The sequence below is a fragment of the Erpetoichthys calabaricus genome, chromosome 12 (assembly GCF_900747795.2).
Source record: "Erpetoichthys calabaricus chromosome 12, fErpCal1.3, whole genome shotgun sequence".
Taxonomy (NCBI): Eukaryota; Metazoa; Chordata; class Cladistia; order Polypteriformes; family Polypteridae; genus Erpetoichthys; species Erpetoichthys calabaricus.
The window spans coordinates 7568099-7590500 of NC_041405.2; the positions used below are offsets into that span (position 1 = coordinate 7568099).

The window sequence follows — 22402 nt, forward strand, 5'->3', positions numbered from 1 at the left end:
AGCACAAGAAAAGACCTGTGTTTCGGAGACTATTTGTATTAAGAGGGATAACTGATTACCGGAGTGAACTAAGCTTAAAACACTGTGTATCGAGCGGCCCATCACTATCTACAACTGCGGGGATTTATGGTGCTGTGGCTCTGCAAGTGGATAGTATTTAAGATGAGGGGTTGTAGCAGTGTTGGGAAGCTTTCGAAGATTATCACCATTGCCTGGATATTCTTGCTCCCCCAAAGTGAGTTCACACTTTTTGTTTTTGCAGTTTTGATGTGATGTGATGTGATGTGGTGTGGTGTGATGTGGTGTGATGTGGTGTGGTGTGGTGTGATGTGGTGTGGTGTGGTGTGGTGTGGTGTGGTGTGGTGTGGTGTGGTGTGGTGTAGTTTATGTCGAGAATAAAGTCGACATGTCTTTCTGGCTGACATGGGGGGGTTCACGGTATCATAACGTGGCGGTAGTGCTGCTCCCTCACAGTAAGGGGTCCTCAGGTGTACGTTCATTGTAGACAACCTTTATGGCAGGTGTGACGAGCCCTCAAAATGCCGGGTGTATGAATGGGTATCGCACAGGTTTAACTGAAATATTGTGTAAATGTTGGGTTCGTGAGGTGGTGGTCGGAAACACGAATACAGAATTCAGTCGATGTTCTCCTGAGCTGACTTTCTTTACTGAAGTGTTGTCCCTATCTAACGCAGGGGTTCTCAATGTCGGTCCTGGGGGCCAACTGTGGCTGCAGGTTTTTGTTCCAACCAGCTTTTATTTTGAATTGCTAATTAAGTGAACTGTCATTTTCCAAATTCTGTGTTGTGGGAAAAATGTAGAAATTAGAAAACTGCTTTGTAAAATATACAGTATGTATATATTAAAATATATCAAGCAGTAACTGTATATGGGAATAATGTATTTTTTTTTCTTTTTAACAATATTTTCATCGTAATTTTCATTCTATTTTTTACTGGGTGTTCTAATTGTTGGATTAATTCATTATTTTGTAATTAGTGGATCTAATGCCAAAGTAGTTGCAGCCTTTGATTATTCAGTGTTGTTTGCCTGAGTGTCTGCTCTGCTGATTGCTCCCTTCATTGTATCTTAATAATGACAAACTGTACAGAGAGAGGGCAAAATATAACAATCAACAAAAGGGAGTTAAACATTTAAATCTGTAGCAAAAATGGAAATATTCCTAAATGTTGTATAATTATGCTGCTGTTCTTTTCTGAATGTAAATACTAGCTAATTAAATGAAATCAGTGTTACCAGGTGTTGTCACTGATTAGGAATCTGGTTGGAACAAAAACATGAAACCACAGTGGGTCCCCAGGAGTGAGGTTGAGAACCTCTTGATCTAACTTACCAAACCCCCAGACCTTATCCTTCCTTTTTCTTTCTCCACATAACCAATCACCACACGATAAATGTCTTGATGAAAGTAAAATTAGCTATAAACGTAGGACACGGAGTGTTCGGAACTTTGAAAAATCTTTGTTATACATTTTTAATTATGCCCTCCATTCAGGGTTGCGGCCATCCCAGCAAGCATCGTGTGCGAGGCAGGAGCAAATCCTGAACGGGGCACCAGCTCCTCACAGGGTGAACACGAGCAATACATACACTAGCAGGGTCAATATAGCACAGGAGTGTCGAACTCCAGGCCGTGAGTGCCGCAGTGGCTGCAGATTTTCATTCTTACCATCTTCTTAATTAGTGACCAGTTTTTGCTGCTGATTACTTCTTTTAATTAACTTAACTCAGGCCCCATAGTTGTTTCTTTTTCTTTTAATTAGCAGCCAAACAATAATGAGACACAAAACAAGCCACTACATGACAAGCTCCCCTGTGCACATTACACAATATCTGAAATTAAAGAGAGGTGATGGTCTTGGTAAGGTTAATCTCTCAGGTCACCAAAACATTTTGACGGTGCTCTTAGAAAGAACAGAAAAACAACAGTTTTCGAAATGTGTGATGTGGCAGAATGAGAGCAGCAACAAGCCATGGAATTAAATAACGGGTTTAATTAACAGCAAGAATTGGCTTCTCATTAAGAAAGTGTTTGGAGTGAAATTGGTTGGAGTTTGAAGCCCCAGTTTAGCTGGTCATCTGTTAGCTCGTTTTATATCTCATTTCTGCTTGGCTGTCATTTAATGAAGAAAGGAATCAATTCAGAGGGCTGAACTCTTCTAACAGGGCTATTAAAGTGATGGGGAAAAAGTTAATTAGCAGTGAAAACTGGTCATTGATTAGGAAAAGGGTTAGAATGAAAACCTGTAGCCACTGCGGCACTCCAGGCTTGGAGTTCGTCACCCCTGATATAGCAGAACAAAACCCCACAACCTACATGACTTTGAAAGGCAACTGAAGCACACCGAGTAAACCCACCAGGAAAACATGCAAACTCAAAGCAGGGAACACCCAGGACCCCTTACTGCGAGGCAGCAGCACAACCTCCAAGCCACTGTGCCCCCACGTTTAACACATGCTTTAATACATTTCATCATGAAAATTATATCAAGTATTTAAGCATTCTAAATGTTTAGAGAGCAGGAATATCGTGAAGTGAATGTATTCTGTGTGGCGATCGCTGGAAGTCAGTATAAGAAGCACGTAACAATTAACAAGGGTCAGGGAACACTTAATACGAAGTATTTAATGTGCTACATTAGTTATGACGGGGTTTGAGAAAATTTAGTAAATTAAACACTGATTTTTCAGATGAAGTTTATGACATTCTACTTTAATGGCAAAATAAACTACAAGAATAAAGTTAACATGTCGACTTTATTTTCAACAAAAACATTTTTTTTTTCTTCACAGAGTCCTTTTTTTCTTCTCCATGGCCCTAATATGCTTCTGTACTCGTGATTTTTTTTAGGATTTATTTTCTTCTCGATACATCCTCTAAGATTCGTGGGTTACGTTAAATGGATAGTTCTTTTAAGTGAAAGGGTTTGTAAGTTAGGGTTAAGGAGACCATCGGGTCTTCAGATGGGAGGTCGTGCTTTTCTCGGTAACATCTTAGCAGTCTTGCCCCATGTTGCCCTCGGCTTTCCTCCTTAATCAGCAAAGGTGTGCAGGTTGTGATAGCTGTCAGGTAGGGTATAGCCAACATTTGCAGTATGTCGCTATGATCTGTAAACTTTATTTCATTGTACTTGATTTTGCTCCATATGAGCAGAAACCAGAAACATTTAGGTACGACAGCTGACAAAAAAAACTGCGACACAAGCTGGTTGATGGGTGGGTGGGAGATTCATGACACAAACTGGAAAATGATTTATTTGGAGCTTTGCCGATTTTTGAGTACAAATTCCATGGGACAGGGATTTGTATTGTATAAAGCAGGTCTGACTCATTGTCTTGATGTTTATTTCAAAGCCATGCAGTTCAGCTGAGAATGCGATAGAGATGGACAAATGACACCTGAAAGGCAGGTTAGAGAGGTGGACAGAAAACATTTGAAGGACACACAAGCAGGTTAAGTGCTAATCTCACGTGTAATGGAAAAACCTCGTAACTGCCACTTTTATTTCAAAACTGAGGTTTAGTTTCTGGAGCTACTAGGTCTTACCTGATGTTATAAGGTAGTGGTGATGGTCAAATATGTCTTCATTCCAGTCATAGCACGATGGAAGAAGCTCGTATGTACACAGTATTTTACATACTGCAAGACAAAAAACCTAGCAACTCCACTGATGACTGAGGAAAGACCACCTACCAATGAAAACGTCGATTACAATCACATGATGTAAATGTCTCAACTGGTTGATTTTAAATGGCAGGTGTTGTTGATTTATGAAAACATGGTGTATGTGAAGCTCAGGGAAAATTTTAATCTAGAGTTCACTAATTATAGGGGTGACATTATTTTCGCAATTTACCGAAAACTTGAAAGATGTGACATACAAGGATTTTCCATAGTTGGTAAATGATGTCCGTTTAAAACAGTCTATCATAAATGATAACAGGTGAAGTTTAATCAGACAATCCACCTGTCAGTTTCCCATATCTGACATGAATTCTAGGAATATATAAATATGTGATTGGCTATAATGATAAGGATCCAGCACAAAGTCAGAAGTGCCTCTATGCCACCGAGCATTCCGCTAGATAGGACATCTGATCTTTAGCATTCCCATCTTAAAGAACTGCCAGTGATGACTGTACTGCCCCTTGGCTTCTCTCGGGCCTGAATATGTATGTATACTAGGGGGCTCCACCCCCTGCTCGCTTCGCTCGCCAACCCCCGGGTTTGGTCCTGTGGAAATACAATGTAAAGTGTTTGGTTTTTCATGGGAATTGTTACATATGCATTATGTTCGTTTTATTTTAAAACTTTCTAAAACACAATATTAGGAAGGAACGTTTCTTCACAATCGCATTGAATTGTGATAATTTTGTTTGGTCTCGCAGCATGATAATGCAATGTATAACTGGCCGTGAGTGAAATATTGTTTCTTTGTCTCTTATATACAGTATAAACTGACTTTTTCAAATGTTTGTCCTTGAGATTTGTTGTCATTGCAAACGTTATTGTGACAGGAGCCTGTAAACGTTTTAATACGAATGGCATATCAAGATCTCATTTTTGCCCAAACACCGTTTCAAGTTCATTCAATAAAAATAAGACTTTCTGATAAAACAATGTACTTACGAAAGTGGGAATATCCAGAGCCGATGTAGCTGTTGGCATTGTTCTCAAGAAGCTGCAGATTTCTGGTCATTGTGGATTGCACGTCATTGTAATAAAGAAATCTGGCCGACCGATAGTTCTGGATATTGCCATTGCATCATGATATAACTGTTGCAATGCTCTTGGACTACCTTGACATGATGATGGTAATATTATTGCTGTACCTATTTTGAATCTGTCTGACCGATTTGATATTTGAATTGTGAATGTGATCAATGAGACCTTGCATATGTTCCGTTCTCAGTTTAACGTGATTCGATTTAATAAAGAAGAGACGATTAGGTGCGACTTTTACACAAAATATTGTGTGTGTGTCATTCGTAATTCTGAATGTGTTTCTTTCATATTGTACGACCATCCTGTTTCGCCATCTGGGAAAAGCAAAGGAAAGAGTAAAGGGTCGGCATGTGGCGATGTATTTGACATAAATGACGAATCATGCTTTGCTTTTGGATGCACACGAATATCTACTCTCTTTGATATCTTCGTCTTTTGAAATTATCATCAGTGACAATTCGTCACATGTGGGTTTATTATAAATGTGACTGATCTTTCAGATTCATATAGGCATCCAAGATAATTTCTTTGTCTGTGTTTTGCTAATAAGTTTTGTGTAAAGTGCGATACTTTTGGATGTATGGATTTGTATCCATTATTGGCTGTATAATTTCTATTACATCTAATCGTTTAACTCTTTCGATTCTATGTTGCATCGCTTCTCCGTGATCATAAATATACAGCTGACCAAATTGTTTCATTTCAAAAAAAAAAAATTGCTGTAGCTGTAATTGTTGCGGGACCACAGATTCTCATAGTGTATGGTGCTTTTCCCTGATGGCAACACAAATTAGACGATCTACAAGTCTCTGACGTAAACTGTACAGCCTTACAATATCTACATACTTCTGACATATCACCCATGTCCATATATTCAATCTCTTTTTGCTGTTCCGTTATTTCACCTAGTAATTTCCGTGTGTTTGCGCTATTGCAATTTGTACTGTTGTTGGACATCTTCGAATTGTAGTACTGTCATATTTTTTAACTTGCTCTGTGTGTGTATTGCATCAAGGTTATTTTTGAGCCTTTCGAATTCCACTGCTGTCATAATCTGTAATCTGCTCTGCATGTGTATGTTTGGACCTGCCTTTGTCTTTTATTTCTGATACCATTTGGACCTGCAAGGTTTTTAATTCCACTTGTTCTGGGCTGATTATTACAGTTGGGTCCATAAATATTTGGACATCTAATGCCTGCAGTAGTAGACGCACAGGCTTGATGGGCTTGTCACATCTCAAGATCTTGCTAGAGCCAATGATAGTGTACACCAGTGGAAAACCAATGCATGCTTCAAGACGATAAGCATAAACACTACATTTAAATAGTCGATTAAACAGGAACAGTACAAAGTGATCCAGTCTGCTGAAAACTGAGACATTAAGTGTCCTGGGAGAGAGAATCTCTTTTCTGGAACTGTCAATTTAAAAAGTGAGGCAGGTGGCAATCCTACTGCCTTGTGTGTGTGAAAATTACCAGTCATGGACTTATGCCCAGTCCTGCAGTACAACCAGGTTTCAACCATTGTATAATGTTAAATGTTAACTACATAGTTATTGTCTGTTTTTCACCTGCATTATTATCATTCTTTAATATTACTTATTGTATCAGTATGCTGCTGCTGAAGAATGTGAATTTCCCATTGGGATTAATAAAGTATCTATCTAATTCAACCCTTGTAGCCCTGGAATCAGCCTGGTCGCTCTTCTCTGGACATTTTCTAGTGCTTAACCAGTTGTTACAATACATACATACAGATAGGAATATAAAGTATGTATGTAGCCATAGTGCAACGTTAGGGGCTTTGCCTCTGGCGCTGACGTTCGAGGTTCAATTCCCGAGAGGGGATGCAGTGAGTGTGTATGCCTGATGAGCCCAGAATTAGGGCGAAATGCGTGTTGCGTACTCTTTGGTTGAAATAGTTTTACTGTCAAATAATGCATTCTATGATCTGCTTCTCGCAACTGTAAAAAAGGGCACTGTGGCAGATGTTAGCTGACTTGCAGACCAACCACAAGCGTTACCTGGTAGGTAACCACCCCTACAATTGGATTGATTCAGACTACGAATGCCATGAAATTATATATAATATTAAAAATAGCAGCGGCCCTAGCACTGACCCTTGCTGGTCACCACTCTTAACATCGGCCAATTCTGAAGATGTTCCTCGCACCATCACCCTCTGCTTCCTGTGTCTGAGCCAATTCTGCACCCATCTACAAACATCACCCTGAACTGCCACTTCTTTTAATTTGATGCCCAACCTCTCATGTGGCGCCTCATCAAATGCTTTCTGAAAGTCAAGATAAATAATATCCTCTGCTCCACTTTGATCGTATCCTCCTTTTGTTGCTTCCTCATAGAATTCCAGCATGTTAGTAAAACACGACCTACCCTTCTGAACTCATGCTGACTGTTCACAATAACTCCTGTCCTTGCCAGGGGTTGCTCAATCTTATCCTTAATTCCTTCCATTAATTTTCCTGTGATGCATGTTAAGCTTACTGCCCTATAGTTGCTTGGATCTGCCCTGTCACCCTTTTTATATAATGGGATGATATTTGCCATTTTTCCAGTCCTTTGGAATCTCTCCAGTGCGCAGTGACTTCCTAAAAATGTGTCAAGGGTTTATATCTATACTCGCCAGCCTCCTTAAGAATTCGATAAGTATTATCTGGTCCTGGTGATTTGTTTGATTTCAGCTTATTTAATGTGAGCAGCACTTCTCCCTCTACAATTTCCAAATCCCTAAGTACCTCCTTAGTAGTCCCTGTTACTGCTCTGAGGTTATCCACTTGCTCACGTGTAAACAGTTTTTTCCTTTCCAACTTCTTTTTTTTAATCTTTATTAATCCACCATGAAGTTTTTTTAATTTCCTATTAATTCCAAATTTAGGTATCTGTCCTGCATTACATGTAAAACATTTCTAAACCTGTTCCACTGCTCCTCGACTGTCTCCACACTTAAAAGCTTATCCCAGTGTATCCTACTTAGACTTTGGTAGGGTTAATTTTGACCAGATGTGACAATGTGTAATTATTAACAGTATTAATAATTTAAATGAAGTTAACAATTTATCTGTAAAATGTAACATACATTCTTTAACACATTTAATCATGAAAGTGATATCAAGTACAGTAATCCCTCCTCCATCGTGGGGGTTGCGTTCCAGAGCCACCCGCGAAATAAGAAAATCCGCGAAGTAGAAACCATATGTTTTATATGGTTATTTTTATATTGTCATGCTTGGGTCACAGATTTGCGCAGAAACACAGGAGGTTGTAGAGAGACAGGAACGTTATTCAAACACTGCAAACAAACATTTGTCTCTTTTTCAAAAGTTTAAACTGTGCTCCATGACAAGACAGAGATGACAGTTCTGTCTCACAATTAAAAGAATGCAAACATATCTTCCTCTTCAAAGGAAACAGAGAAGAAAGCAAACAAATCAATAGGGCTGTTTGGCTTAAGTATGCGAAGCACCACCGGTACAAAGCTGTTATAGGCGGCAGCTCACACCCCCTCCGTCAGGAGCCGAGAGAGAGAGAGAGAGAGACAGACCGAGAAAAACAAAGTCAAAAATCAATACGTGCCCTTTGAGCTTTTAAGTATGCGAAGCACCATGCAGCATGTCGCTTCACGAAGCAGCTGCACACAGAAGGTAGCAACGTGAAGATAATCTTTCAGCATTTTTAGACGAGCGTCCGTATCGTCTAGATGTGCGAACAGCCCCCCTGCTCAATCCCCCTACGTCAGGGTCGGAGAAAGTCAGCGCAAGAGAGAGAGAGAGAGAGAAAGTAAGTTGGGTAGCTTCTCCGCCATCTGCCAATAGCGTCCCTTGTATGAAATCAACTGGGCAAACCAACTGAGGAAGCATGTACCAGAAATTAAAAGACTCATTGTCCTCAGAAATCCACGAACCAGCAAAAAATCCGCGATATATATTTAAATATGCTTAAATATAAAATCCGCGATGGAGTGAAGCCGCGAAAGGCGAAGCGCGATATAGCGAGGGATCACTGTATAAATCTAAAGATATTAAACGTGCAGAGAGCTGAAATATCATAGATTTAATGTGTTTTGTATGGCAATCGCTGCCTGCCGCTGCAGTGGGTTTCCAGGAGCACATAGCGATTAACAACTGGGTCAGTTTTAAGATAATGTTTACAATATTCTACTTTAATGACAAAATAAACTATGAGATTAAAGTTGAATTTTCCACTTAAATCCTGAAATACTTTTTTTTTTTTTTTTCTTCACTTTGTCCCTAATGTTTTTTTCTCTGTGGCTCAAACACTCTTCAGTATATTCTGGGGGAAAAAAAAAAATGGTATGTGAGACCTTTAAAATGTATTGCGTCATTATGATGGGGAATACGCACCGCTTGTATTGCTTATGCGAGAAATAGATGATGAAAAGCACCAGAAATACATTTGCATGTCAGAATTTAAGTTTGATAATTTGCTTCACCACATCGAACCATTCATCAAACATTGAAGCACGCACATTGATCCTGTAGGATTTGTAAAACAGCTTGTTGTCACAAGTTGATAGTAAACAAAGACTCTGATGTCGCATTGCAACATGAACATACTGCGCCCCCCCCCCCCCCCCTTTTTTTTTTTTCATGCACACATCGCGTTCATTTCTGAGGACCTGTTCAGAGGACGCATTAAATGAAAGCTGGGAACACGTGGCAGCCATGATGTGTGCGCATATGTAATCTGAGCGTGAAGTATAAACTGGACCAAGTAACATTTCAGCAGTGCTAACACGATTACAGAGGTTTCTTTAATAACCAATTAGGATTTCAACATGATTAATTGATGATAAGCTATGGCAATTTAACCTTAAGACACTGGAGTAGTGGCTGCTGAAAATGGGGCTTTTGCAGTCATATGTTAGTAAATTAAAAATCAATACAGTAATCCATTGCGATGCATGGGGGTTACGGGTTCCAGACCCAACCTAATACTTAAACCCATAAATACATTTTGGGCCCAGTATTACTGTATTTTCTAAGTTTATTGCATTAAAAAGGATGCAAAATGTTGTAAGAAGCACAAGATGGAATGATCACTTTGCAATCAAATCATTTTTGTGAAGGTAGCTGTTGAAACAAAGAGATGTGGCATCCCTGAGACAAAGTGTGTAGTTCAGTAGCTCTTTAGTGATGTAACTTTTTATAAAAAATAAAATTTGTGTATACCTATGGTAGTAAACAATACAAATGATTAATATTACAGATACAAAAGAAATCTAACAAAACACTACGCACAAAATGATAATTAATAAACACTCATAATACAGTCCAGTTTCACGGGTGGTGATGATAGTGGTGTAGTTATGAAATGAAATCCCCTGTGAACAGCCTCTTGAGATTATATAAAGTTTTGTCCTACTGTGATGTTGATATATGAGAAGATCTGTATAAGTTGAGAGTGCTACCAGAGAGAGGCATTTACCAGCCCAGATTAAATCAAATGAACAAACAGGTGCAGCACAAGAACGTAAATCTGGAGACAACTGTCATCCCATGGATGTAATTGTAATCCAAATGTGCAGTGAAGCGAAACAAAGACAATACTGGTTGCAATCCTGATGGCTTGTTATGGCTGACTTTTAAAGCAAGCTCTCTCCTGTTTGACCCAGTAGCCCTTTCGGCAACCACCGAAGCTGCCCAATGATGTGGTGCAACCGGGGTTGCTGGGATTTGCAGTCCATGTAAGTGGCAGGGCTACAGAATTGTCAGTGGTTTTCAGATTTGGATCACACAATTTCAATTTTTTAATGATAACAAACCCACAAATTTGTGGATCCGTGAATCATAGACCTGCAAATTGCAATGGCCGGACTAATTTAAAACCGTAACTTCCAGCAGCAGCACTAGGAATGTCTTGGTTGTATTTTTAAACTACTATAATGGTATCTTAATGAGTAAAGTATGTATTTCAATGAAAAACATGAAGATTTCTGGGTGATTCCAAACTTTTGTGTATTATATAGATAGATAGATAGATAGATAGATACTTTATTAATCCCGATGGGAAATTCACATTCTTCAGCAGCAGCATACTGATACAATAAATAATATTAAATTAAAGAATGATAATAATACTGGTGAAAAAAACAGACAATAACTATGTATAATGTTAAATATTAACGTTTACCCCCCCTGGTGGAATTAAAGAGTCGCATAGTTTGGGGGAGGAACGATCTCCTCAATCTGTCTGTGGAGCAGGACAGTGACAGCAGTCTGTCGCTGAAGCTGCTCTTCTGTCTGGAGATGACATTATTTAGTGGATGCAGTGGATTCTCCATAATTGATAGGAGCCTGCTGAGCGCCCTTCGCTCTGCCACAGATGTTAAACTGTCCAGCTCCATGCCAACAATAGAGCCTGCCTTCCTCACCAGTTTGTCCAGGCGTGAGGCGTCTTTCCTCTTAATGCTGCCTCCCCAGCACACCACTGCGTAGAAGAGGGCGCTCGCCACAACTGTTTGATAGAACATCTGCAGCATCTTATTGCAGATGTTGAAGGAAGCCAGCCTTCTAAGGAAGTATAACTGGCTTTGTCCTTTCTTGCACAGCGCATCAGTATTGGCAGTCCAGTCTAATTTATCATCCAGCTGCACTCCCAGATATTTATAGGTCTGCACCATCTGCACACAGTCACCTTTGATGATCACTGGGTCTATGAGGGGTCTGGGCCTCCTAAAATCCACCACCAGCTCCTTGGTTTTGCTGGTGTTCAGGTGTAGGTGGTTTGAGTCGGACCATTTAACAAAGTCATTGATTAGGTCCCTATACTCCTCCTCCAGCCCATTCCTGATACAGCCCACGATAGCAGTGTCATCAGCGAACTTTTGCACATGGCAGGACTCCGAGTTGTATTGGAAGTCCGATGTATATAGGCTGAACAGGACCGGAGAAAGTACAGTCCCTTGTGGCGCTCCTGTGTTGCTGACCACAATGTCAGACGTGCAGTTCCCAAGACGCACATACTGAGGTCTGTCTTTAAGATAGTCCACGATCCATGCCACTAGGTATGAATCTAATCCCATCTCTGTCAGCTTGTCCCTAAGGAGCAGAGGTTGGATTGTGTTGAAGGCGCTAGAGAAGTCTAGAAACATAATTCTTACAGCACCACTGCCTCTGTCCAAGTGAGAGAGGGATCGGTGTAGCATATAGATGATGGCATCTTCCGCTCCCACCTTCTCCTGATATGCAAACTGCAGAGGGTCAAGGGCGTGTTGAACCTGTGGCCTAAGGTGGTGAAGCAGCAGCCTCTCCATGGTCTTCATCACATGTGATGTCAGAGCAACAGGCCGAAAGTCATTCAGCTCACTAGGACGTGATACCTTTGGGACTGGGGTGATACAAGATGTTTTCCAAAGCCTCGGGACTTTCCCCTGTTCCAGGCTCAGGTTGAAGATGCGCTGTAGAGGACCCCCCAGCTCCGATGCACAGACCTTCAGCAGTCGTGGCGATACTCCATCTGGACCCGCTGCTTTGCTGGCACGAAGTCTCCTCAGCTCTCTGCTCACTTGCGCTGTTGTTATTATGGGTGGGGATGTTTTTCCTATGCTGGTATCAGCAGAAGGATGTGTGGAGGGTGCAGTACTCCGAGGTGAGAGTGAGAGTGGGTTAGGGTGGTCAAACCTGTTAAAAAAGTTGTTCATTTGGTTTGCTCTCTTCACGTCTCTCTCAATGGTGGTACCCCGCTTCGAGCTGCAGCCAGTGATGATCTTCATCCCATCCCACACTTCCTTCATGCTGTTATTCTGCAACTTCTGCTCCAGCTTTCTCCTGTACTGCTCCTTCGCCGCCCTGAGTTGGACTCGGAGTTCCTTCTGCACGCGCTTGAGCTCATGCTGATCACCATCTTTAAAAGCCCTTTTCTTCTGATTCAAAAGGCCCTTGATGTCACTTGTAATCCATGGCTTGTTGTTAGCATAGCAGCGTACTGTTCTTACTGGAACTACAATGTCCATACAGAAGTTGATGTAGTCAGTAGTGCAGTCAACAACTTCCTCAATGTTCTCATTATGAGATCCCTGCAGGATATCCCAGTCTGTGGTTCCAAAAAGTTCTCTCAGAGTATTCTCAGCCTCCGGGGTCCACTTCCTGAATGATCGTGTGGTTACAGGTAGGACTCTAACTTTTGGTTTATAGTGAGGCTGAAGCTGAACCAGGTTATGATCTCCTTTCCCAAGCGCAGGCAGCGGGGTGGCGCTGTATGCATCTTTAATTAATTAAATTAATTAATTTAATTAATTTAGCATTTTAATAATTTAGGTTTTCAGAAGGGTTTTTTAGTAGTAAAAATGCACATTTTATGCATGGGTACATTTTTGACCACTAAGACTAAGTCAGAAAATCAAAAGGTGATCTGTTGTGGTCTGGTGTTGATAACATTAGGAAGCCTATTCCTATTTAATGGAACAGAAGTCCTTGATAGTCTAAGCCTCGCTGTTACTTTAAGCTACAACCATCTACTCGAAAAACAGTAATTCTGTAAAGGTGATGTTTATCAGGCTGCATTAGACACCATTTTATAAATAAGACCTCTTAGTTTATTATAACTGAAGTCGCCATTATTGTTTGAAATTAAGTTACTATTGTTCCTGAAGAAAAGTGGAAAATAATCATTTATCCTAAAATTTCCCGCCACCTTTAGTACTTATTTTCATTTGACTGAAAAATATCAAGTAATGTTTATTCCATGAATGTTTAATATACCTAAAATACCAAATGAACACAAAGAAATGGTAAATTAAACCTATTGTGTTGGGAATATGAATTCCGCAACTATTAAATGGGGTGGCAGAGTAGAGCAGTGGTTAACACTGGTGTGTTGTTTCAGATCCCCTAATTGGATGTTGTCTATTTGCAGTTTACACATTCTTCTATTTTGTGTGAGTTTATTAGCAAATGCAAATCAGTCCTCTTCACCTTATTCTGCCTGTACTCGGGTTTTCCTACCACATTCCCAACGACATACTGTAAATTTCAAATTGACCTTTGTGTATGTGTGTAGAAGTGAGCCCTGTGATGGACACTTTTTCCAGTCTTGCACACATTTGCCACTGGGAAGGGCTCTGGCCCACCTTGAGCAGATGTGAGAATGACAGACTTATTATGCAAATGTTTTAAAGCTTTTAAAATTTTTGTTTCCTGTAAATTCATTTGTGTCTGAGTATATTCTGGTTTGAGTACTTTGTGTATCAAAAAGACCTTGGAAGCACAGCTACATGCTCATAAATTTAGTGGTTATCAAATAGACAAATATAAAATAGAATGTTTTTGTTGATTTCTTACTAACGCTGTTATCCAGGGCATTTGTTAAAACTGTTTAGATTTTTTTTTTTTTTTGTCTATTTCAATTGCAATATAGGCATGTTAAGTGGCTTACTCAGGGTCACACAGTCAAAGGCAGGAATAACTGGTAGGCGTAGATCTGAAGTTCTGGCCCATAGCCACTAAATACACCACAATGCTTATGTTTTAGATTTCAGTTTTGTCAAAGAGAAAAATTCAGTGTTAGATGACATTTTATGTCCTTGTTTTTCTAACTCCTCTTGCATTTTCTTTCAGGTGTTCACAGTAGATTTCAGATGTCTGCTCGAGATCAAAATGTGGTAACATCTCTAAAAAAAGATGTTCTTCTGCCCTGCACCTTCCGGACTCCAGGAGATTTTTTGTATACTGAATTTATAATTGTAACTTGGACACATAATAGCAAAGAAATAGCAAGGTACAAAGCTGGAGATGTTCTGAACACAAGCAAGGCTGTTTTATTTGAAAGTGAGCTGCAGAGAGGAAACGCTTCCCTTCTCCTGAAGAATTTTCAAGTTGGAGATAAAGGAGAATATGTGTGTCACATTTTTGATCCACCAGAAGAAGACCACATTACTATCAAGATTAACGGTATGGGTATGTATTTAACTTTTTGTTTGTTAGCTGTTTCAAGTCAAACTGAACTTTATTGTCATCTCAACCATATACAAGCATACAGATAGACGAAATTGTGAAATTGTTTGGGGAAGATGACTTCTTTAGTCTGTCAACACTTACAGTGGAGATCAGTTTATACCAGAAACTGTCAGTGTGGCACTCCAGGGGCCTCGTGCATAACTGCATGCGTAGAATTTGCACTATAACATGACGTAAGCACAAAAGCCGAAATGTGCTTACGCACAGAAAAATCCAAATGCAGGAATCTGTGCGTTCGCCAACTTCTGTTCAATGTAGTGCTTAATTGATCACAACATCAACACTGCTGTTATTTTTTTAATTAAACTTCTTTTGACATCAATATGTTATTAAAATAATTATTGTAACCAAGACTTAATTAAAATGTGTTTTTATATTGGAAATTCATAGTGATAAGTGCCCACCCACAGATATGCAAATGCCACCTCAGTATTTCTTTTGTGTGATGGGTCTGCTTATGTGGATTTTTTAGTTTACTTTGTCTGTGAAGTTTCAATACTCGGACATTTCTGTCATTACAGAGTTTCCAAAGGTGGTCATTGTTCCTGACATTTTGGTCAGAGGCAAAAAGCAGGTAATTTCCTGCATAGCAGATGGACATTACCCAGATGAAATCAGCATTACTTGGAAAAAGAATGGGGTGCCTCTCAGAAAAACTGAAATGAAAGATGATGGTACATTCATAACAACAGAATCCCTCATTCTGAACCCTGTAGACGAGAATGATGAGTTCACATGTGAAGTTAAACTGAAAGGATTGAATGAAGCAATTAACACAACCAAGAAGTTTAAACTTACAGGTAAGAATATAATTCTAAATATCTTAATCTAGCAGGATGTCTATTTTAGTAAGTGACATTTTTCTGTACTGTATACCAACTTCAGAGAAAAGGTAACCTCGTGCATAAAAAAGTGGGAACAGAATTGCCTAATATGTCATCTTTAATTTTTTAACAGGTTTTAACAATTTTAATCACATTTCATCATCAATTGTCAACCTCCTTTTAATGACTAATTTATGTACTGTAAGTGTTGAAGATACAGGAAGTAGTGCTGGAATCCTTGTTTTCTGCAATGGACCATCAGCTCAGCATCCTGCTAATGTATCTCTGCTGTCCAAACCCACAGATAATTTTGTGTGAATTTTAGAATAAGTAATTTCTTGGTAAACTGTATACATCTCTCCATCCATCCATTTTCCAACCCGCTGAATCCGAACACAGGGTCACGGGGGGGTCTGCTGGAGCCAATCCCAGCCAACAAAGGACACAAGGCAGGAATATATCTCTCTATTATTAAAAAAAAATCTTGTGACGAGAGGTGATCTTCTGAAGAGAGACAGAGGGACACGTCAGAGAGGCACTTTCACTTTCCGCGACAGTCAAGTCATGTCATACTGACATTCATTGGAAGTATGTTCCTGTGAGACGGTGACCTAGGCAAGGAAAGTAATAATCAGCCCGGAACAAGTGGAATTGAAAACCTTGCAGGCCCAAACGGGGTCAGAAATAAGACCCAGTAAAAGACACAGAACTTCATAAAGACATTCAAAAATGTTGGTGCCATAAACCTGCAGAGCAGGTTACAGATTGTGAAAGCAGTGGAGTTCGAAAGGCTCAAAAAAAAAAAAACAAAAAAAAAAAAACCTTGGTGTGATACACACGCAGAGCAAGGTCAAAAATATGACAGTACTAAAATTCGAAAGTATATATATGTATGTGTATATATATATATGTGTGTGTGTGTGTGTGTGTGTGTGTGTGTGTGTGTGTGTGTGTGTATATATATAGATAGATATTATAATAGAATGTGTGTATACAGTAATCCCTCGCTATATCGCGCTTTGACTTTCACGGACGGATTTTATATGTAAGCATATTTAAATATATATCGCTGATTTCTGCGAACAATGGGTCTTTTAATTTCTGGTACATGCTTCCTCAGTTGGTTTGCCCAGTTGATTTCATACAAGGTACGCTATTGGCAGATGGCAGAGAAGCTACCCAACCACAGCGCGTATTATGTATTAAATAAACTCCTCAAATATAGTGTGAGCACGGGGGCTGTTCGCACCCCTGGAGGACACGGCCGCTCCTCAAAAAATGCTGAAAGACTACCTTCACATTGCTCCCTTCCTTGCTGGGCTTACATGTGGCTGCTTTGCATGTGATATGCTTTCCGCATGGTGCTTCGCATACTTAAAATATCAAACAGCACGTATTGATTTTTTTGATTGTTTGCTTTCCTCCCTCTCTCTCGCTCTGACATTCTCTGCTCCTGACGGAGGGGGTGTAAGCAGAGGGGCTGTTCGCATACTGGCCTAGTGGATACGGATGCTCCTCTAAAAAAAAAAAAAATGCTGAAAAGTGCTTGCTCCCTTCCTTGCAGCTACTTTGTCCCGATGCTTTGCATACTTAAAAGCCAAACAGCCCTGTAGATTTTTGACTATTTGCTTTTTTCTGTCTCTCTCTGACGTGCACTCCTTTGAAGAGGAAGATATGTTTGCATTCTTTTAATTGTGAGACAGAACTGTCCTCTCTGTCTTGTCATGGAGCACAGTTTAAACTTTTGAAAAAGAGACAAATGTTTGTTTGCAGTGTTTTGAGTAAAGCTCCTGTCTCTCTACAACCTCCTGTGTTTCTGTGCAAATCTGTTACCCAAGCATGACAATATAAAAGTAACCATATAAACCTATGGTTTCTACTTTGCGGATTTTCACCTTTCGCGGGGGGTTCTGGAACGCAACCCCCGCGATGTAGGAGGGATTACTGTGTGTGTGTGTGTGTATGTATGTACACATAACGGGTGCGGAAATCCAACGTCGGACAAGCGTGTTTTTCTGTTTCAGTTGTCCGCGGACAAGTGCAATTTTCTGGAGAAAAAATATATGTGCCGTGCAGGGCACATTTTACCACTACTTTCACATTTTAAACATTTGGGTACGTACTTTGTGTGGAAACAGTCTACTTAGGCATGTTCTTCATGTCTCAAATTGGTCTTCAAAATTGTTTACAAAATGACGGCTGATTTTTCAAAGGGGAAGCACTCTTACGGTCTTAAGTATTTTACCCTAATGCTTACATGCTTGGAGATGCGGTCATTTTATTCATGCCGACATATTACGATGTAATCTGATTTTTCATTAGGCTATAATCAATAACTTTTATATATTACCAGTAACGGCGTATTGCACAATAACATGCAGTGAATAAATACACTTGACTTGAGCATTCCTAGTTTTCATCCTCTTTCTCTGTATGTTTAGCATTCATTTGCTCAGAGGTTGATGCGCTCGCTGCTTCCTGAGCAGCTCTTCTTTTCTCCACCATAGCGGCCCGCTGCTTCTTCTTTCATTGGCATCTTTTCGTTTTAAAACTGATTTAGTTTTTGTGTTGCAATTACTTAGTAGGCCTATGTTTTCTTTAAATTTTCACTTAAACTGGCACTTAAGTCTTCAATCTGCCTCAAGAATGATTAGCGAAGGTGGTGGGGGAAATGAGAACGGCTCCCATACGCATGCGCCGTTGATTCAACAATAAAATAAAATAGAGTAATACAAATCACCCCGAAAGCGGATAGTAGACGTCGCGTAGTATACTGTATGTGTACCAAATTTCAAGTCAAAAGGTGAAATGGTTTGCAAGCTACAGATGATTTAAAATCCTGGACAGACAAACGAACAGCCACGGTAGCGTATTATAGAAGAAGACTGATAAAACTCATTGTTTCTACATAAAAATGCAGTCATTTTACTTACAATACAATTGTTTTCACCACATAACAAAGCTTGTTAGGCAGTTAATCTTTCCTGAAATTTGCGATTTCATGTAGGTTGTGATATATTGAGGAGTTAAGAAATTTATTGCGTGACATCAATTTTGATGAGCTGTCAATAGATCGTTTTTGATTAGCGAATATTTCATATAAAACAAGTTGGTTTCGTGCTTTCAGTTCATTGGAAGGCATGTTAATGGGATTGAGGAAGTCTTCGAAGTACTCCCCCCACCGACCCACAACGTCCCGAGTCGAGGTCAGCAGCGCACCATCCCCACCATATACAGTGTTGACACTGCACTGCTTCCCCTTCCTGAGACGCCGGATGGTGGACCAGAATCTCCTTGAAGCCGTCCGAAAGTCGTTCTCCATGGCCTCCCCAAACTCCTCCCATGCCCGAGTTTTTGCCTCAGCAACCACCAAAGCCACATTCCGCTTGGCCTGCCGGTACCTATCAGCTGCTTCCAGGGTCCCACAGGACAAAAGGGTCCTGTAGGACTCCTTCTTCAGCTTTACGGCATCCTTCACCGCCGGTGTCCACCAACGGGTTCGGGGATTGCCGCCACGACAGGCACCGACCACCTTACGGCCACAGCTCCGGTCAGCTGCCTCAACAATAGAGGCATGGAACATGGCCCATTCGGACTCAATGTCCCCCACCTCCCTCAGGATGTGGTCGAAGTTCTGCCGGAGGTGGGAGTTGAAGCTACTTCTGACAGGGGGCTCTGCCAGACGTTCCCAGCAGACCCTCACAACACGTTTGGGCCTACCACGCCTGACCGGCATCCTCCCCCACCATCGAAGCCAACTCACCACCAGGTGGTGATCAGTTGACAGCTCCGCCCCTCTCTTCACCCGAGTGTCCAAGACATGTGGCCGCAAGTCCGACGACACGACCACAAAGTCGATCATCGAACTCAGGCCTAGGGTGTCCTGGTGCCAAGTGCACATATGAACACCCCTATGCTTGAACATGGTGTTCGTTATGGACAATCCGTGACGAGCACAGAAGTCCAATAATAAAACACCGCTCGGGTTCAGATCGGGGGGGCCATTCCTCCCAATCACGCCCTTCCAGGTCTCACTGTCATTGCCCATGTGAGCATTGAAGTCTCCCAGCAGAACGAGGGAGTCCCCAGAAGGTATGCCCTCTAGCACCCCCTCCAGGAACTCCAAAAAGGGTGGGTACTCCAAACTGCTGTTCGGTGCATACGCACAAACAACAGTTCGGACCCGTCCCCCCACCCGAAGGCGAAGGGAGGCTACCCTCTCGTCCACCGGGGTAAACCCTAATGTACAGGCTCCAAGTCGGGGGGCAATAAGTATACCCACACCCGCTCGGCGCCTCTCACCGGGGGCAACTCCAGAGTGGTACAGAGTCCAGCCCCTCTCAAGGAGATTGGTTCCAGAGTCCAAGCTTTGCGTCGAGGTGAGTCCGACTATATCTAGCCGGAACCTCTCAACTTCGCGCACTAGCTCAGGCTCCTTCCCCTTCAGAGAGGTGACATTCCACGTCCCAAGAGCCAGCTTCTGTAGCCGAGGATCGGACCGCCAAGGTCCCTGCCTTCGGCCACCACCCAACTCACACTGCACCCGACCTCCTTGGCCCCTCCCATAGGTGGTGAGCCCATGGGAAGGGGGACCCACGTTGCCTCTTCGGGCTGTGCCCGGCCGAGCCCCATGGGTGCAGGCCCGGCCACCAGGCGTCCGCCATCGAGCCCCACCTCCAGGCCTGGCTCCAGAATGGGGCCCCGGTGACCCGCGTCCGGGCAAGGGAAAACGGCGTCCAAAATTGTTTTTCTTCATAGGAGGTGCGGCATCCGCAGTAATGCGGGCGCTGCATCGGTCTGTCGTGGTGAAAAAGGAGCTGAGCCGCAAGGCGAAGCTCTCAATTTACCAGTCGATCTATGTTCCTACCCTCACCTATGGTCATGAGCTCTGGGTAGTGACCGAAAGAACGAGATTGCGAATACAAGCGGCTGAAATGAGTTCCCTCCGCAGGGTGTCTGGGCTTTCCCTTAAAGATAGGGTGAGAAGCTCAGTCATCCGGGAGGGGCTCAGAGTAGAGCCGCTGCTCCTCCGCATCGAGAGGAGTCAGATGAGGTGGCTCGGGCATCTGATCAGGATGCCTCCTGGACGCCTCCCTGGTGAGGTGTTCCGGGCACGTCTAACCGGGAGGAGGCCCCGGGGAAGACCCAGGACACGCTGGAGGTACTATGTCTTTCGACTGGCCTGGGAACGCCTTGGGATTCTCCCGGAAGAGCTAGAAGAAGTGGCCGGGGAGAGGGAAGTCTGGGCATCTCTGCTCAAGCTGCTGCCCCCGCGACCCGACCTCAGATAAGCGGGAGACAATGGATGGATGGATGGATGGATGGACACATATAGTAACCATTGAAGTAGAAACTGCCTTTTTGTACATACAGTATAGTTTAACAATTTTTTTTAAGGTTCAGTAATTGCAAAAAAAACATATTTAGGAATTTTTGAAAAAGGACCAGTTTATCAACAGCCCAGTAGATGGCCACACAGACCACTGAATAAGGCCAGACAGACAAGGTGAGCTGAAAATTAATAAGAAAAGAGGGGAACTTCAGATTAAAATTAGTGGCATGATTTGGATTCCTCATAGCAGCTTGCCACTTTTCTATCTTGGAGTCAGATGATCCACTGATCTACGCTGTCATAAGTTCATGTAAAGTTAAATTAAAGATAGAGGACTCCCAGATGCTTACAGAAAGTGAGTCATAAAATATCCAGAAAAAGGCTTAACAGAGATGGCACCCAGACAGGATAGAAATCAAGGTCAGAGAAGTGACAGTTGGATACATTCGAACAAAAAGCATATCCTGGAGGGCCGTCTAAAACATATAAAGTGCCGGGGCATTTAAAGGACATGGGTGGCAGATGGGATCACCAGCCAAATGGATAGCAGTGAGGTACAGGTGATGTACAAATTTAAATTGCGTATGGTAATAGTTGGGTTCTTGGAGAATGTTGAAATATTGTTAAGGATAGCTTTCCATGAGGCCATGAATGAAGAAAGGAGGTTGTGCTGCGAAAGTGACAGTAAAGGTGTATCCAGCGGGGCGCACACTCCCGGGGAATATGTTTGTTAGAGATTGTAATTTTTATTAAACCATAAGTGTATATGTGGTGTGTATATAACACACACTGCTCAAGAAAATGTAGGGAGCACTTAATCATCACAGTCTAACACCAAGTCAGTTAAACTTCAAGGATATCAATTTGTCCAGTTGGGAAGCACAAGTGACTGTGAATCAACTTCACCTGCTTTGGTGCAAATGAAAGTGACAACAGGAAGATAGCCCCCAAAGGGAATGGTTAATCAGGTGGTGGCCACAGACAGTCACTCTCCTTATCCTTTGTGACTGATTCTTCTCATGTCTAAGGTCCTTATCACTACTGGTATCATAAGGCAGCACCTGCAGCCAATTCAGGTTGCACAGGTAGTCCAGCTCCTCCAGGATGGCACATCCATACATGCTGTTGCAATAAGGTTTGCTGTGTCTCCCAACACAGTCTCAAGAGCTTGGAGGAGATACCAGGAGATAAGCCATTACACGAGGAGAGCTGTAGAAAGGCATCAACTAAGCAGCAGGACTGGTATCTGCTCCTTTTATGTGAGGAGGAACAGGAGCAGCACTGCCAGAGCCTACAAAATGACCTCCAGCTGGCTATTGGTGTGCATGTCTCAGACCAAACTGTCAGAAACAGACCCTATGAGGGTGATGCCATGGTGAATATTATGCAGCAACATCATCCAGCATGACCAGTTTGGCGGTGGTTCATTGGTGGTCTGGGGAGGCATATCCTTGGATGGTCTCACAGACCTCCATGTACAAGACATCAGAACCCTGATTGCTGT

At 41.9% G+C, this 22402-nt stretch overlaps 1 protein-coding gene across 1 annotated transcript in view; it reads left to right on the forward strand.

Annotated features, from left to right (window-relative positions):
* Window positions 1-22402, forward strand: part of LOC114661801 (tapasin-related protein-like) — a 259850-nt gene continuing 237448 nt past the window's right edge. The window contains exons 1-3 of the mRNA XM_028815003.2: window positions 1-235; window positions 14344-14682; window positions 15264-15542. Coding sequence (XP_028670836.2) covers window positions 127-235; window positions 14344-14682; window positions 15264-15542 — 727 coding nt within the window. The 5' untranslated portion in view covers window positions 1-126. The remainder of the gene's footprint in view (window positions 236-14343; window positions 14683-15263; window positions 15543-22402) is intronic.